This window comes from Suillus bovinus, assembly GCF_016758785.1.
Source record: "Suillus bovinus strain UH-Sbo-P2 chromosome Unknown EDB93scaffold_3, whole genome shotgun sequence".
Taxonomy (NCBI): Eukaryota; Fungi; Basidiomycota; class Agaricomycetes; order Boletales; family Suillaceae; genus Suillus; species Suillus bovinus.
Window position 1 is genome coordinate 860,932 of NW_024542059.1, and position 16,825 is coordinate 877,756.

Sequence of the window (16,825 nt, forward strand, 5' to 3'; positions counted from 1 at the left end):
TTCGCTGCGTCGCATTCACTCCTACTGATGCGGGGATCGCAGCTCACCCCGACTCACTCTGGCACAGGGCCGGGTTGCCCCTTAGGGGCTTCCACCCAAACGCTATTTGCTTGCATCCAAGCAGACTTTTTTTTCTCGTTTTCACTACTGCACAAGAGCGTCCACAACTTGAAAGTCACAACTCGAACAGTGATCATCATCAAGTCCTATCCACAAAGGTCTTTTACTCGCATCCCCAATCGTGTGTAGTTGACTCCGAGGGTACTGCACCCCCGCCTGAACTCTCGGAAACTTTTGTATGTGAAAGGTCGATTTTTACCTCTGGTGCACAAGTTGACTATCACTATTACATAATGACGTTGAACAATTGTAATTTGATGACCACATACAGAGGGAGCGTCTTGTCATAGACAACCTGCGACAACTTGCAACTTAGGGTACAAGGCATCATTCAAAATGCAACTATCTCGCATGTCTTCATGATGTTCTTTTTCTTTTTGGCATAATCATCCCGTGGGAATCATTGGTTTTATTGGGTCGAAGAAGAGCATCGCATCAGTGCCAGCATCACACCCTGATTTGACCTAGTGCGTTGTTTTCGCCACTAAGTTAAAGTACAACAAAAGTATACAAGGAAGCATAGAGGTGCTGTGCAGGCTGTCCACTTTATCGTTTTCCCCCATCCCCTCACTCCCAATATGTCCTTCGATTTCGCAAACATCACTGTGAATGACCTCACAGGAAGGGTCACCAAGACAGAGCAAATCGCGAATGGACAGTGCGCAGAAGTATGGAAAGGCACCTACACAATAGGAGGTCAACCAATTATTGTACAATGCGGTGACGGTTATCAATTCATGATATATCTCACACATCCTCACTGCAGGTGGCCGTGAAGATCATGAGATCAACGTTATTTCTCGACCGTCAAACTGCAGGACAAACAATACGGGTAAAATCTCTCGTATCTCACAGTGAAATTTTGTTATTCAGTAAAATATTTCTAGAGGCTCCTGCGAGAAACAGGAGTATGGAGTACATGTATTCATCCTCACTTGGCCCCGTTTATTGGTATATGTTATGAAGTAACGCGAGAATATCGCTTCCCTTGTTTGATATCTCCATTCTACAAGAACGGAACTATCATGCAGTACCTAAAACACAATGCAAACGTTGTGCGGATGGACTTGGTACGTTTTCACTTTACTGATTTTTACCCGCGTTTACGAATGACTGGACAGCTTCGCCAATTTCTTTATGGATTGGCTTATTTACATGGTCGTTCGTGTGCAATCGTTCACGGGGATATCAAACCTGTCTGACACCCATTTTCTTCATTTAACGGTACCGGAGCTGATGTGATTATTTTTGCAGACAAATATTCTCATCGACGACGAGGGCAATGCGGTGTTGGCAGACTTTGGACATTCTCGAATCCTTGGGAATTCTGGGTTCACGACAAGCACGATGACCATAGCTGGCACGTTCCGCTACATGGCGCCGGAGTTGATGGTACCTGAAAATCCAGACATAGCACCAACACCAACAATAGCATCGGATATCTGGGCAGCAGGAATGACGGGCCTGGAGGTGTGTTTGCAGATTCTTGTAACCCTGGTGCTGTATTTTGATTTTGATGCTTAGATTCTCTCTGGCAAGATCCCGTATGTGGAATTAAAAACGGACAGCCAATTAGTCGCAGCCATGGTGGCTAATAAATTACCCGACAAGGCATCCTACCCTCTCATTCGCCACGGTGCATGGTCTGCGTTTGAATATTGTTGGAAAAAGAACCCGAGTGAACGACCAGATGTGAAGCGATTGAGTAAATACTTGGATGAAAAATATGGATCTGACTCAGGTCAATCGACCAGACCTACTAGAACTCGCGGTTGAAGTAGACATAGATATTTGTTCAAATCATATCTGCAACCTATGGATAAATTATTTGTTGGTGTTGAGGTGCCCACTCTTTCGTTGACACTGCATAATGATAGGGGCCATTTGCATCACGTCTAACCCGGAGTTTGAAACCTCTCCTAGCACGTGACCGTGTTGCGTCGACACGCTCCTTAAATACTTCTGAGTTTGCAAGGAGTCCCTGACTTTTTTTCTTCTATAGATTCAACCAGAATTTTTGTCGCCTTGATCTTTTTACAAGCTTGCGTTTATCAATTTCAATATGGGTAAAGAGTCTGATGATACCATCCCCCAAGAATACCCGTACTTTTGGTCCAAGGGGTCGAGTATAGCTTTACCAGACTTTCTAACTGAAGGTATCGGATCACAGCAATCATCACACTCTTGTTCTCTTCTGACTCCTCTACGTGTCATTCTAGTATAAGCCGTCCATGGTCCAGAATGACGGCACTAAACCAGTGAGCCAGTTTCCTGCAAACCCTTACTCGCTGTATATAACCTGGCGTCCATGAAGTGGATATGGGTCGAAGGAAGCAACCGAAACCCGGATGCATCTGAATCTAATGCAGCCGCTGCTATTAGTGAAGCTGCAGCATTACGTACGTCATATCGTTGATGTACTCTGGCTCACTAACAATTTACCTTAGTGAAGGAGGTGTCACAGAGAGTGGAGGAGATTAAGGCAGGTATTCAGTATTATTCGATGCTATTTCCATGACCGTACAGCAGAATGATGATTCTATCCCTATGCGCTCTAGCAAAAAGACAGGAGCAAAGAGTAAAAAGGATGTTCGTGAGAAGGTAATTCATTTTCACACTCAAAATCTGTGTTCTCAAAAGTTCAATAGGTACAAGCAGACGCTGCCGAGAAACTTAAGGATATATCCATTAAGCACAACTATGTTTGTGGAAAATGGTTAATAACATTTTTGATCAATACTATCAGCAGCCGGGAATGATTTTTGAACAGGTTAATATTCGCTCCCGCAGATAAAGTAGATGTAATATGGTCCAAGATCGCTAGTAAGCTAGACTTCTATCATTATCAGTGCACCTCTCACTGAATTCTCCCAGCGTCGCTTGTTTCTGGCGCCCTTGCTTCAACTTGCGCATTTCTGACGAAAGTGGCAACATCACCGGCGAATGAGACTCCACACCATCAACATGTTATCTGTCTCTATATCCCAGATGTCTACGACAAAGATGCTGTTACAGATGTTGGTATCGCCGCCATTTTCTCAAAACTTGAGCGTTGAACCTCTGAGCAGGTCATGAAAGTGCTCTTGAGAAACCACGGTGTCAATCTCAGTGGCGTAAAATCGGACCTATACACAGCAGTAGGCAAGTATCAAACTGAATTATTGATACTACATGACGATGATTTCGGTATCCACCTTCAGGACTCGATAGCAAACACTCAAGCGGAATTCCATCAACTGTAAGTCTCGTGCAACTCAAAAATGATATACCTTTGAGAGTGTAATCAGGTGTGGAAAAACACCTCTCTGCTCGCAGATTCTGAGATCAAGGCAAGTGTATAGCCACGAACAGGACATACAAATGTTACTCATACTCCTATGCAGGACCTCAAAGATATCTATTTCTCAGAACTGAATGTTGCTTCAACCGCTGTAGCAAAGCCTGCCGAGATCAAGGACCAGCCTCCCATCACTGCAAAGAAAAAGCCTATTCTTAAGAAGAAAACCCAAGATGATGATCCTTTTGCATCTGAGGACGAGGTTGATGCTCAAGAAGCGGAACGGAAACAAAAGGTGCAAACAAAGGGGAAATCAGGGAAGAGACCCCAAACAAGTGATATAGATGCGGACGCAGATGAGAGTGACAGACCGAACACAAAGAAGAAGAAGAAGAGTACACGATGATCACCTCATTCATCACATCGTCATTGTTGACTTTTGTGATTCAATGTTGACTCGCCTTGTGTATATTATTTCCTGCTTCCTTTGTTTTTCGAACCAATTCTAATCGCGGACTATCATCGCATGCATCATGTGTCAGCCCACGAGTATTTCCGTTACAGTTTCCCGTGACGACAATCAGGGTGCGCCCTCAAAATTGTGCTGTACCTTTCCTGTGTTAACTCTGCACGTGTACGGCGGCGCAGATACGGCGCTATTTACCACATGCAACGAACCTCATATGAACATCAGTTACGACATGATTCAACTGCATAGCTAGAGGAAACATACCACTGTGATCAGACATTCAATCAAGCCTTGCTCCAACAAGAGAGACGGACTCCCCTTGGTAGTGCTTGTCGTTGAAAAGTTTATCATCCTGCCGGATCTTAAATGAGAGAATTTCCGAAGTCGGGTCTACAAATGCCCTCGATTAGCTCGAGGCATTCATAGCTTCTATGCTTGATCAATCACGATGAACATATAGAAGGCTTCATATCCGTTTCATGGCGACTGACTAGATGTCAACAAACTGTAAGCGCTGATTTCAGCAATCTGAGCTCCCTCTACTCCGGAGTTTATCTCTGATCTACTTTGATATTAACCTTTTGGTTACTTCGTCCCCGCCCCCACACACGCCGAGAGCATATATGCTGCCCAATTTTGATACTTTTTCCGTACTGGCGACAAATCACTTTGCTCTTGACCTAACAGCTACAGCATGTGGAATTCTTGGAGCTCCCAGCACGATTCCAAGCTTGAACAAAGACAGTTTTGCAGCCTGCTCAACAAACTGAACGTGACCAATTTCGACTCTGTCGCTACTAAGTTGATCGAGCGTCTTACGGACTGTGGACGGCGCGGTGGCGTAGAGATCATCGAAGCCTTTGCTGACTCGATTGCACTACGTGCAGTTGAAGACACCCAACGCTCCTCGCTCTACGCCTATCTTTGCAGAAGAGTTGACGGAGAGCTTGAGATGGAAGACAGGCGGTGGACATGGCTCAACGATGGCACACGACAATCATCACACCCATCATTCGCCAGTATTCTTATTGAGGCTTGTGAAAGCAGATTCACACGAGCCCTTGATGAGGGGACAGCACATCTGTTCCCCTTGGTCGAATTCATAGGGGATTTATTGTTGGATGGTGTTTTGCCCATCGTCGAGGTTCAAGATCTGATACAGCAGCTCTTCACCCTAGCGGAACAAGGCCAGGAGGACAGTGCCATCGCGCTGAGCAGGCTCTGCCGCAGAGTTGTTCGAGAACAAGACGGGGTGTACATTCTAGAACAATTAGGTGCTTCGGGTAGCATCGAAAGAGTGCTGGAGGAAGATATCATCACGCCAAAAGCTCGTTACCTTCTAATGGTGAGCCGTCGGATTGTATCGTCGATTCGCTGGCTCACCTTTTCTTTCAAGGGTGTGGTGGACTTGTTCCATCAGGAGCTTGTGGATGTCTTTGACTCAACAGGGCTTAGAAACGAGATTTACAATCTTGATAACGATGAACAGGAGGTCTTATCGGAACTTGATTCGGCACCAACAGATGTTGGTGATCCACTTCCTTCCGAGAAGACAACACCGTGTGAGTCGAAGGACCAAACGGAGGTATCCAAGTTGGACGCGGAGTGAGCAGAGGCCGACATGTGTCCCGCAGTCGTTCCACCCTGAAGGTCATTGAACGGCTCTGAACATGCGATTGGACGGAGATACTCAGAAGTGCACTATGGATACAAATGAAGATAGATGGGTGGTGATTACAAAATATGAACATAAAGATACCGAAATGCTTTCATTCATTGGGGACCTGCTTCTGTCTCTTGGATTGCGAGTCTTGTTCTTCATCTGCTGCACGAGATCGCTTGTTCCGTTGTTTCATTTTCATCTTGCGGCGATCCTTGCCTATTCCGTCTGCTCCGCTATCAGAGCCCTCTACATTTTCTGCATGAGGCTTGTATGCAGCCGAGTCAACATCTTGGCGTTTGCTCCGTCTCCATTTCAGGATGTGGGTCGATCGTTGCGAACCTTTCGAAGGGACATTGTCCCCTTCTACGTTGACACGAGTTTCTTTGTCAGAAATAGATTCCTTTCGACGACGTTTAAGTTTGGGAGAACTGCCTTCTTCATCCGACAACTCTTCGCCTGACGCCGAGAATAATGAAGATGCGTGCTTGGATAGCTGTGCCTCAGATAAGGACGAGCTATATGATGTCGCAATTGATCCTGCAGTGGAAACAGGTGGTCGCGAGATCGACATCACTGGTGAACGCCGTGACGCCACTGAGACTTGTGGCGAGGTGGTAGCACTCTGTGACAGGGACGCAGCATGCTTTAATCCTGCGGTCGACTTTCGGCTGGTCTTCTTGTAACGTGCTTCCTCTCCGGGTTGGGGCAGGAAGAATACCTCATTTTCCCGAATCAGGTCCACCCCGACTAGTTGCCGCAAGATGCCGACTAGATAGGGATTGAAGTCTAAGGCCTCGATATTGCCCACCAAGCGAGAATAGTCCTCATAAGTTGCGGGACCATGATCTTGGATCTCCTCCTCGTCCATCAGCTCCTTGTCACCAAGAGAGCAACCGGGTACCACGAAGCATACTCTTGGCCCACCTTCCTCTTTAGGTAAACTAATTTTATGGAATCGACAGTTAGAGCGAGTGACGGGTGAACTTGTCAACGCAGCAAGACGCTGGATGTTGGAAGAGGGGGCACGTGACAAAGCCGAAACCGAAAAGTAATCCTTTTCGCGCTCATGGTTGTGGGACGGCTCTGGGGATACCGTCTTGGCCTTGTGAGTCTGGACTGATACAGAAGGTAGAGGTGGCGGTCGATGGCGGTGATGCATAGTACCATGTGTGTGGAAGAGCGGCGGGGGTTGCTGGATTGAAGATGAATCACTTGGAGCAGAGGACACGATAGAAGAAGCCCGTGACCCATTAGCACTAGTGAATTGGAGAAGTTTCGCGACGGTACTAGCGCCAGAGCTTGCTGATCCATGATCGCTACCACTATCGAGGAGCTTTCGCTTCCGGCTGCGACCTGGCACAATCCGCATTACTTTGTGATCTCCTTGGAATTTCTTGTGTCCGCTTGACATTGAACGAGTGAGGCGACTGGAAGTTTGTACTGGTGACACTCTCTTCCGCTTCGAAGGTTTCGTTTGAGATTCTTTGTCTTCAGCAACTCCAGATTCCCTCGGTTCATGGACATCAGGAGACTCGTGCGCTGTGTCTGGGACATGTTTCCTGTGAATCCGTTGAGTATAATCAAACGTTCGTATTGATGTGACGCACAATGGATATTTGGAAACGGTGTACTCCTGGCTGTTGTCTTGACCAGGTTCACGAACAAATTGTGGTGAGACCAGACGGCCAGGTGCCAGCGATGGCAAGGGTTCTTGTTCTGACAGAGGACTGGGTAAGGGGGAGTCCGCGGGTTCGGGGACCTCTGCGGGGGGAGCTTCAGCATCAGTAGCTGATGCTGAAGCCTCTTCAGCGTTATCATGATCTGATGCAGGTGTTCGGTCTGTTGTCGGCGGAGTGCTTCCGGCTGTCTGCTGAACTTCTTCAGGTTCTAGCGAAGCTACTGTGATGTTCTCCGTTACTGAGCTGTGTCCAGCGGCGGGCTTCGTTGGTGGTTGTGCCGTCCGATTCTCTGCATCAGCATCGACAGACGAAGGATGGAATACGCCAAGCTGCTGAACTTCCACGAGTTCGGATCTATCATCTTCCTCGTTACCAGTAGATGTCTCGGTTGGACTTGGTTCGACGACTGTAACGTTATCAGAAACGTCGATCACGGGTATGGCAATTTCAGATCGCGACTCTTCTGCTAGAGCACTCGTGACTGAGGCCACGACATCGTCAGAAGACGGGGGCGGTACGTCCGTATGTGAGGGAGAAGGTGTGCCAAAAATATCACCGGTATCCACACTAGTTGGTTCGCCCTCCCGAGGCGTGAAAAGACCACTTGGACCGCTGCTGCCTTCAGATGGCGATTCTCGACGAGAGAAAGTATGCAAAATTGACGTAGAGACGGGTACTGAAACTGGAGTGGGTTGGCCTGGTGTAGAGTGCGGACTGATGATGATGTGAGGGGTTCCCGAAAGTTTGGCCGAACATGGAGGAGTTAGTTGTGGATGCTTTGTCCCAGAAGAGATGATAGGATCTGACACGGAAGGATCACAAAATATGGGCATTGGGAAGACAGAAATATTATGATTATCAGATGAGGATAGTTCCGCAGAAGCAGGTTTCGCTGTGACAGGAACAGTTTCCCCCAACACGTTGACTTGGCCAGTGGCCTGGACCTCCGGCTCCTGTAAGGCATGCAAAGTTCAAATGATGAAAGACAATTTGAGGTTGGACTCACCACCGATGCTTCTGTAGTAGGAGGCTCCTCAACTACATATTCGCCATCGGGATCAGACACATCCCCGGCATAAGATGCTACTTCAATCCCTTCGCTCACCCCACGAGGAATGGAAGCAGTAGCTTCCATCTCCACAACAATACAAATGGGCTTGACGTTAGGTTTGTCAGGTTGTTCCTTGAGAGAGTCACCGAGTGCGGAGGGATGATGTTCGACATTCTCCAAGGTTACGTTCTCGAACCCATTTCGGATCTCCGTGGCAGGGGTCGGTTCGATTAAGGTGGATGATTCTACCATAACATTTGGATGCTGCGACTGAATTTCCCTATCCCCAGGCTCTAATACCTCCGGTGGTACCATAATACCGCCTGTTTTAACAGCATTTAGTGACATGATTTGTGACTGAATCGTGAAGTCACCGACCAGCTTTCTCAATACCTGGCGGAAATGTCGCGTTACCATCAATAAACTCAGCAGTGACCATGCCGCTAATGTCAACCAGCGTAGTCTCAACTTGTTCGGTCACGTTTGCTGAAGGTAACCCCCCGTTATTGAGAAGATCAAAGAAACTCTCCACTGCGGCACGTTCATCAGCATTCAGCTGAGAGTTCAACGAAAGCGGAAACTCGTCGGCTTCAGAAGCTTGAATATCGGTTTCCTCGACAAATTCCACGCCTAATTCGTTCTGATCATCACTCTGACCGTCTTTGTCCTGATGAATCTCATCACCATACCCAAGGTCACTGGTTCCCAGTGGAAGAGGACCTTCTGGGGCTTCTTCGCTCCCATCCTCTTCCACATGTTCCGCATCAACATCAATGACATCATCCTGCGCCTCTTCGATGTCGTCAACCCCCGACCTGGGAGAAGAAGTTTCGAGGTGTCCGGCGCGGCTAGCAAACTTTCCCCGCGGGAACGCGGGAGGCCAATTCCAGTCAAGATGTTCAGTAGGTTTGGAGTAGGCTTGGGAAGCAGACATTGATCCGCTATGGAATTCATCAAATGATGAGGCGAAACCCACTAAATGAGAAAGATTTTAGTGTAACCATGACACTCAATGTGGTGCATGGACAAACTTTGATGCTCGTCTTGAGACAGGCTCTCCGCGTCTCGATATAAATGGTCAAGGATATTCTCGGGATCTTCGTGCTCCCCATGGGTCCCTCGCACATTCGAGAACTGGTAATCACCAACATGACTAAGACTGGAGCGAACGTCGACAGGAGATGACGGAGGGGGGCTCGAATCAGGGAGTACCTCATCGGTGTCTACATTGACTACAGCAGGTTCCGTCCTGGGCAGCCCAGAAGGAGGCCCGTCATTCTGCACTATGTTCGAGATAAATGTATGGACGTGTGCATCATGCACGGGAGTAAGACTAGAAGGGGAAACGTCGTTCAGCTGATCTTGCACATTGAAATCGCCGCCAGTGTAGAAATCTTCTGCATATGTTCGTGTACCTTGCCATGGATCAGGAAGTTCCGGAGACAGAGAAGGCTGATGCTGCGCAATAGATGGAGGGAAATCTTGATATAGAGGTCAATTAGCGCATGTTCAAATTATTTTTTGTCAGAGCAATCTACCTTCGATTTCTTCTGCACCGAGTTGGCCTTCTTGCTCATACAGGACGGAACCATTGGGGCCTAACTCGTCCTCTACCTCATTAGGAGGCAATTGCGAAGACTGAGCATACTGCCTGCCACTGAATCCAGCTTCATGTGCAGGAGCTCGAGTATCTTCTTCCTCATCCGAGCATATCTCAATAATGTCCGGACTCTCCTCCCTGGATAATATTTCCTCCACCTCGTTGTTCTCGAAAGGATCAACAAAGCTGTGGCGGCGATTTATGGTCCAGTTCCCGGCTTCGGGATGACTGTCATGACCTTCACCTTCCTCCTCAATATCAAAGCCCTCTCCTTCAATAGCAGAAAATCCCTCGTATTCTTCCTCACTTTCAGCGCCTGACTCGGAGTCGGAAAGCAATTCAATCGGATTTTGCTGAGCACCAAGGCCAGAGCCCTCTCGCGGGTCTTTAGCCTTGCCTTTGGCGCGTCTGCTCTGGATATCAGCAAACGAATCTTCGAACGACTGGTCTGAGAATGTTTCCTCGGCAGCTGCGTTAACATCTTGTGACCGGTGTTCATCAAGGTCAGCGTCTTCTTGAGTTTCCTCGCCGAGTGCTCTGCGCAGAGCACTCGTAATCCCACCGATCCAATCGTCAAACTCCGGTTTTGTGAATTTATCATACGGGTTGTGAATAGGCCGTCTCAGCGACTTGGGGTTTGTGGAGACGGGTGTAGTTTGTGGTGCAGGAAGGATAGGAAATGGCGAACGCCAGCTGGTCGACATTCTTGGTCACTGTGGCAGCGACAGATTCGCAAGAGTAATGTCGACTATTTCGATATCTGATGATTTTGTGAAATGAAAAAATGAGGAGGAACGCGTCTTGTCAGTTGGTCACGAGCAATAAGTTAGGATGAATGGAACAACACGAGACAACGCATTTTGAACTCAGCGACAATGATCAGACTCCAAGCGGACTCTTCCAAAATTTGGTTGTTGACGACGAAATAGATTCACGAGTCTGCTGCTTAACGAGTAGACCGTTGCAAACAGCTTGGAGTCTCTGTCTTTGGAGGGACAGAGCGACTTATAGGTCTTTCGTTCGCAATTAATTATTCCGACCCTCCTTTAATCGAGCAGAAGGCTGCACCGCAAAGTTGACTTCAGTAGCCTCCCCTTGGCAGCCCTTTATAAACGAAGAAAGCTAGTCCTTCCTTTTAATGATCAAGCAGCGACAGAGGACTGTGCGAGAAATGGTGAGCGTCGTCATATATTCGATGCCTAGCATGACAGTCCCAGTAATTGTATTCACGGGCGCCGCCGACGCGTGATCAAAGGGGCCAGTCGTTCCTCCATCATACATTAAGTACTTAGACTTCACTGACAATAGAACAGCAGTTGAACGTTGAAGGTCGCTCGTGGTATTCCCACTCGAACACGTGTACTGGCACGGTGCAACCATGGCAATTGTGCATTCTTGATTCTTCCAATATCACACCACATGAAACACATGGACTGGCTGCTCACGCGCACGGTCCGAGGATGTGGGTGACATCAGCTCCGCGGGCGAGTCATTGAACGACAAGGTTCTACGAATTAATAGCTCAGCGGCAGTCCCAGTCACCGTTTCAAGGCTACTGTACCGAGGAAGAGTCCTGCATGGGAACTTGATCAATCGAGGGTTGTGCGCATGTAGTAGCGTGCACCATGTCACATGGAGCATGAGGTCAGTCACAGTATCCTCATAGTTCCCATACGGGAGAATTTGCAGCTCATCAAATCGACGCCAGGCCATGACCCACATGGTATCAACAAAGCAGGCCGCAGAAGTTGTGGCTAAACGGGCAGATACTCGCAACTAGCCCTTATCATTCAAGTAAATCCACATCCACATCTCGCTCACCCTCAAGAGATCTAACGCTACCAAAAAAAAACAGAGAACGTGAGCTTCCCGGACCACCAGCCAACCAAATCCACCTCTCTCTTTTTACAGATTTCTTGTCATACTGCCGCATTTGCGGTCGAACTCGCGCCAAGTCACCTTACCGTCAGCACCTTCACACACCACGCGCACGTGCAAAGCCTTCTCATCTTCACGGGAGTGCAGGTCTAAAACGGCCGGAAGGAACAGTGGACTGGTGGGAGTACGCCTCATACCAGGGCATTCGTGACTCCAAAGATACGAAACAATGGCAGTGCTGAATATATGATACGGTATCTGTGTGCAGAGTGTACAGCTGATCGAATCGATGTACACGGTTCAAACCGAATGGTACATACTTTGTCAACAGCTTACAGTAGCCCGCACTGAACATCATTAAAAAAAGTAACTGTAGATTTACTTTTTAGTCTTCAACATATCATGAACCAGGAGCGCCTTGATCAGGAAGCCGTTCGATGGCGTAGCGCCTACTGACGATATACATCAGTGGTACACCAGGAATCTGTCGTATACGCCTCCGGAGTTCTCGATCGCAAGTAGCGACAATATAACATTTGTGAGCAGTGACACGCTGCACCAAGCAGTCATCTGCGTATGTTCCGGTGTGGCTGCAGTTTAATCGCTCGAACCGAGGGTCTCGAGCAACACTAATGAAAAAAAAAAACGTAAATGAATGCGCCAACAGCATAATATATATCATCTTACCGAAGTGCTACACGATACCGGTGGCCAAGCTTCTCTAATTCAGCCATAACACAGTCCGTAATACAGGGTATGCCTGTCAATATCACTGTCAACGAATACCAGGCAATTGCAGCAATATCACAAACATTTGGCAAATAAACAGTCCATCATGCCACTGACCAGTTCAAGTTTATTTTGTAGACTGAAATTTATGAAATTTGTGTCGATCAAGACTCGGTAAGGTGGCACGAGTTCAGTGTTGTGCGCAAGGAACATGGACGATGCGATCTGTGGTCTGAAACGCATGGGTTACTCAGAGTTGCATGCCCGATAGGTTACTGAAGACTCACACCCGACGGACCGCCTTGGCTTTCTCTTCCTCTTCTTTCTTCTTCTGCTTCAATTGGTTCTCTTTTCTGCATCGAAGGATTCAGCGACACAGCGGAGCGGCTAGTCAGGCGACGCACAATCTAGCATCATTGGGGTTCAAGAGGCGTTTAACGGTAGCAAATTTTCTAGTCTTCTTTGCCTTGCCCTGATAATGACCGTCATTATAGATGATCGCAAGTTACGAAACGCACTTGCCATGCTTTGAATGCACCGTCTCAGAGTCTCTCAATCCGAAATCAAGTTTTGCGAGTATTTCTTGAGTCAGCAACAAGCTAAGTACTTATTCTCACGATCCCAGTTAGCAGTCACTCTACTCTTCAACCAACAGCTCCTGGGGGAGGCTGGATTCCAGAACATAATACCTTCTGTCTCAGAGGTACATAGAGATACTGGAAGTCCATGTTAACTTGGGTATAAGATGTGATTGCATTCAATCCTGCATTTCAGACCTAGGTCCTTCCGGGTTTGTTTCATTCATTGACACATCTATCATTACCCTAGGCCAGTATTCACGCACATGGCTTGCTAAATATCTGTCTGGATATGTTTGGCTTCTGCTGATATGCGTCTTACAGGGATTATCGGGAGTCTTGAATAAGGACTCGTGATCACCTTCGTGATGACGATCGACAGACTTTGGCGTTATATATAACGAAAAACCCACGTGTATGCAACTGCGAACACCACGGATTCCCGGTTGCAACGAGTCGAGAATGTTCCTCCGCGGCTTGACTGCTAAAACCCCAAAAATATCTACTGCAGGTACACGAATGACTGCATCAGAACATATCAGATAAGATTTATAGTTGCTCAATCCGATTACTTTCGCAGACATCAATCTAGGAGTATACGAACCGCCTTTCTGGAAATCCTTACTTGTGCTCGAAACATGTGCATGCGAACATAGATATCGGGCGGAACATCCTTCAAATTTTCTCGATTGTCACTGGATGATCCGGAAAATTCAGCTTTATTTTCCCTATCAGAACTTAAACCATCTGTCCAACAACCTTTTTCAGTTTGCAGTCGAGCACGTTGTCCAATGATCCATATGGCACTGCACCCACCAATGTCTAATCTTGTTCTCCATTTTGGCTACCACAAGTTGACAGGATCAAAAGCTGACATGTGATCCAGATGCATACTACTGGTTTGGAGCGCATAAGCTTGCGGCACGAGGCGATTTACAAAGACTGCTGGGGTAATTATTTATGTCCCGCCGCCGCGTTAAACGAGGTTTTGATATTTCGCCTCCCCAGCTCATATTTGGCCGCCCCTATCTTTATCGAACTTATTTACGCGCACTGCTTACGCCAGTAAGTTCAGAGACCCCATCACACGACCACGACACGTGTGTGCGTCATGCACTGTCTGCGTTGCAATATCCACTGTTATCATCACCTCTCCCCAACGCGAACTTCTATTTCTAGACGCAAGCAAAGAGTAAACTTCGAAAAACGTATAAGCTGGAAACTCAGGCTTTTGTTGCAGAATTCCTGGAAGCAGAGGGCTGACTTAGATACCAACAGACACAAAGCAAGAGTGGCTGTCCTTACGCAAAGGAAGTGTGGTTCATCACGGTTTGGATGACCTCCGCATACGTTGTGTAAATACGCCGCCCCCATACCGTACATGTACGGTATAATTTCATCTGATGTTACAGTAGTACTGAAACTATGAAATTCACTAGGTCTTCATCTTCCTTACGAAGCGCACATCCGCCGACTCAGATTTGTTATACACAATCGGGCAGGTAGCTTCTGCAATTCATAGAATTGACTCACTTCTACCGCCGGCGCGCCCATGTCGATACAGGCTACCCCACCCCCACTCAGTTGGCTAATCAGGTGCAGTCATATTCGAGTGCTTCCACTGGCTTACCCAAATGACTACGATTCATTATGAACATATTGGATCGTGTGGCATCGAAGTGGCCTTACTTAGCACGGTTCTCAGTTTCTCGAAAACGTTCTAGAGAAATTAGCGGACGTCCGGCTCGGATATTCTATACGAAGAAAATTATGTTGTAGAACGGGCGAGGCCGTGTTCTCGACAAGAAGCACTCGATTTCAGTAATTCTTGGGCAATCCGCGAGGACACTGGCAGTACTCGTACAATTGCATGCTTTTCTCACCCATGTGGTCCCTGAACGCGTCGGTATGTTAAGATAGATAGGACGACTCATTCTAACAGTAGACTCCCGTAGGCGAACCTTATAGACAAAATGAGACAGGCAGTGATCAATGCTGTGGCCTGTCACTCCCGAGTATCGGCGGTGAAACTTGTGAAGAGAGTTGTTGACATTACCAGTTTTTACTTGGCTGACTACGCCATTCACCGCTCAGCAAGGACCCTATCTAATATACGTCAAGCATTTAACATCTCACACGGTCTAATTCAAATGTGCAAGCCCGGCGTGGGTGAGGCTTACCAAGGGCCAGAACATGTTGACATCGTGAAACTACCAAATTAGGATATGTTTTTGGCGGTAGATGACTTTGTTTACCGTACTTGCAAAAGTCTTCAACTTTGCAAAGTCTCAGCCAATTGAAATCATCAAGTACTACTGGAGGATATCTGGGGCGGTGTTTAAACCAATTTTCACTGACTTGGTGCTATTAACTTGGTAAGCTCATCAGTCGACAGGGTTTCCCATGTCTTTCGATTACGTTTTTTTGTGTTTTTTTTTTTGCGTTACACTCTATTTGCCACGGCTTTATGACAGCCGAATGGTAGTAAGAGGGCACCGCACACGCTGACAGCCTGAGGATCGGTGTGATTCACGATGCGACGCGGCATATCTGGCGAGGAAGGCACTGATGCTGGTATAAGAATAAACAGGGGTTCAATGAGTAGAAATTGGTCGTATTGGGCACAGCCAAGGGTCGACATTAATCGAGATTTGAGGCGGTATGCGGCCCTACTACAGCAAATGCCAAGTGGTTCAACCCGAGTTACAAGTCATAAACCACATGTTTTACTTATATCTGTGCAATGGAATCACATCAATCGCTGGTTGTCTATCGGAGAATCAGCGGCAGTATACCTGAGACCCTTTTTATAAAATGAAGTTGAAGATAAGAGTCTATCCTACCGAAAAGGGTTCCGAAGAGATGACACGATGAGAATACCGAGGGAGCGATGAATCACGCCTCCCAGAAAAGACGAATCATTTAGAATCATCCACATGCAGGGCTGCCGCTGGGGGGCTGGAGAGGAGTAACTTTCGCTGAACTTCGAAAGCTTACACGTACTAGTACTAGCAGTATGCATGCAAGTGGCTGCACATGTGAATATTAATGATGATTTCCAGAAACCTAGTAAGCAAGCTTAGCATAAGTACTTACTCATAAAGAATGATAATCATATTAATATCACGTACTGCAGGGCAGTGTAGGAGCCTATCAGAGTTCCATGTAGTAGTCTCGACACCTGTGATCCTCGAGGCGTATCATACAGGCGGCGGCTCCACAGGGGAACCAAAATCGCGTCCGAATTGTTGCGGTGCGAGTAAGAATACTGGCCCAGCTCGTCGCGATAGCTGCCCTTCCTACCTTTGAATGTCTGAAGGCCAAGTCCAAGATAGTGACGGTTCAACAAGACAATAGTCGGTATCATTCCGGCAACCACAATAGCCTAGATTTTTCTATGATGTTATTTCTAGATCGGCGCTAATTTAGCTCGGCCCTTCTTCTACTCACAACTTCCGGACCTGGACCTGGACCTGATTCAATATCATCTCAGTGCGCAATTGCGGTGACTAGATTTCCCCTCACAAGTTGCTATGTGTGAACAACGCGACATGAGTTGTCTGTCAATCTGTCGTTTCTGGGTGAGCTAGTCGGTACAAAGGCGCGCCCATCTATCATCGAGTACGTAAGGATTCTCATGTTTTAACGTACAATATTAAAAAACCATATGAAGATGATAACCAAATCGCGACCGAGTAATCCTGGATAGGCTTGTCCAATACCAACGTCCTTCGCTTTACTTATCTCACTGCATCATTTGGCTCCGTCCGATGGAAGTGAA

General features: G+C 47.3%; 5 protein-coding genes across 5 annotated transcripts; 3 read left to right on the forward strand and 2 right to left on the reverse strand.

Moving 5' to 3' along the window:
* Positions 1-539: 539 nt before the first annotated feature.
* EDB93DRAFT_445552 (kinase-like domain-containing protein) lies at positions 540-2,019 on the forward strand. The gene is made up of 7 exons (XM_041456403.1): positions 540-587; positions 644-830; positions 887-952; positions 1,008-1,190; positions 1,242-1,316; positions 1,375-1,590; positions 1,645-2,019. Exons 2-7 carry the CDS (start codon positions 699-701, stop codon positions 1,894-1,896), a joined length of 924 nt encoding a protein of 307 aa, XP_041312864.1. The 5' UTR covers positions 540-587; positions 644-698; the 3' UTR covers positions 1,897-2,019.
* Positions 2,020-2,351: 332 nt separating this feature from the next.
* On the forward strand, positions 2,352-3,803 carry EDB93DRAFT_1237854 (translation initiation factor eIF 4e-like domain-containing protein; the record flags this gene model as incomplete). The annotated part of the gene is made up of 11 exons (XM_041451468.1): positions 2,352-2,378; positions 2,435-2,519; positions 2,568-2,602; positions 2,650-2,721; positions 2,769-2,836; positions 2,891-2,943; positions 2,995-3,137; positions 3,189-3,261; positions 3,321-3,358; positions 3,408-3,449; positions 3,504-3,803. 11 exons carry the CDS (start codon positions 2,352-2,354, stop codon positions 3,801-3,803), a joined length of 936 nt encoding a protein of 311 aa, XP_041312865.1.
* A 506-nt stretch (positions 3,804-4,309) lies between these two features.
* On the forward strand, positions 4,310-5,825 carry EDB93DRAFT_446068 (uncharacterized protein). The gene is made up of 2 exons (XM_041456407.1): positions 4,310-5,211; positions 5,263-5,825. Exons 1-2 carry the CDS (start codon positions 4,561-4,563, stop codon positions 5,473-5,475), a joined length of 864 nt encoding a protein of 287 aa, XP_041312866.1. The 5' UTR covers positions 4,310-4,560; the 3' UTR covers positions 5,476-5,825.
* On the reverse strand, positions 5,471-10,706 carry EDB93DRAFT_446039 (uncharacterized protein). Its single transcript, XM_041456406.1, has 6 exons — positions 9,798-10,706; positions 9,291-9,740; positions 8,638-9,234; positions 8,215-8,582; positions 7,137-8,161; positions 5,471-7,088 (listed from the first exon to the last, which is right to left on the reverse strand). The coding sequence occupies exons 1-6, from the start codon at positions 10,561-10,563 to the stop codon at positions 5,636-5,638; spliced, it is 4,659 nt and encodes a 1,552-aa protein (XP_041312867.1). The 5' UTR covers positions 10,564-10,706; the 3' UTR covers positions 5,471-5,635.
* A 1,122-nt stretch (positions 10,707-11,828) lies between these two features.
* Positions 11,829-13,077, reverse strand: EDB93DRAFT_446093 (Fcf1-domain-containing protein). Its single transcript, XM_041456408.1, has 7 exons — positions 12,989-13,077; positions 12,871-12,938; positions 12,754-12,819; positions 12,550-12,698; positions 12,425-12,497; positions 12,058-12,366; positions 11,829-11,995 (listed from the first exon to the last, which is right to left on the reverse strand). The coding sequence occupies exons 1-6, from the start codon at positions 12,989-12,991 to the stop codon at positions 12,138-12,140; spliced, it is 588 nt and encodes a 195-aa protein (XP_041312868.1). The 5' UTR covers positions 12,992-13,077; the 3' UTR covers positions 11,829-11,995; positions 12,058-12,137.
* Positions 13,078-16,825: the final 3,748 nt, after the last annotated feature.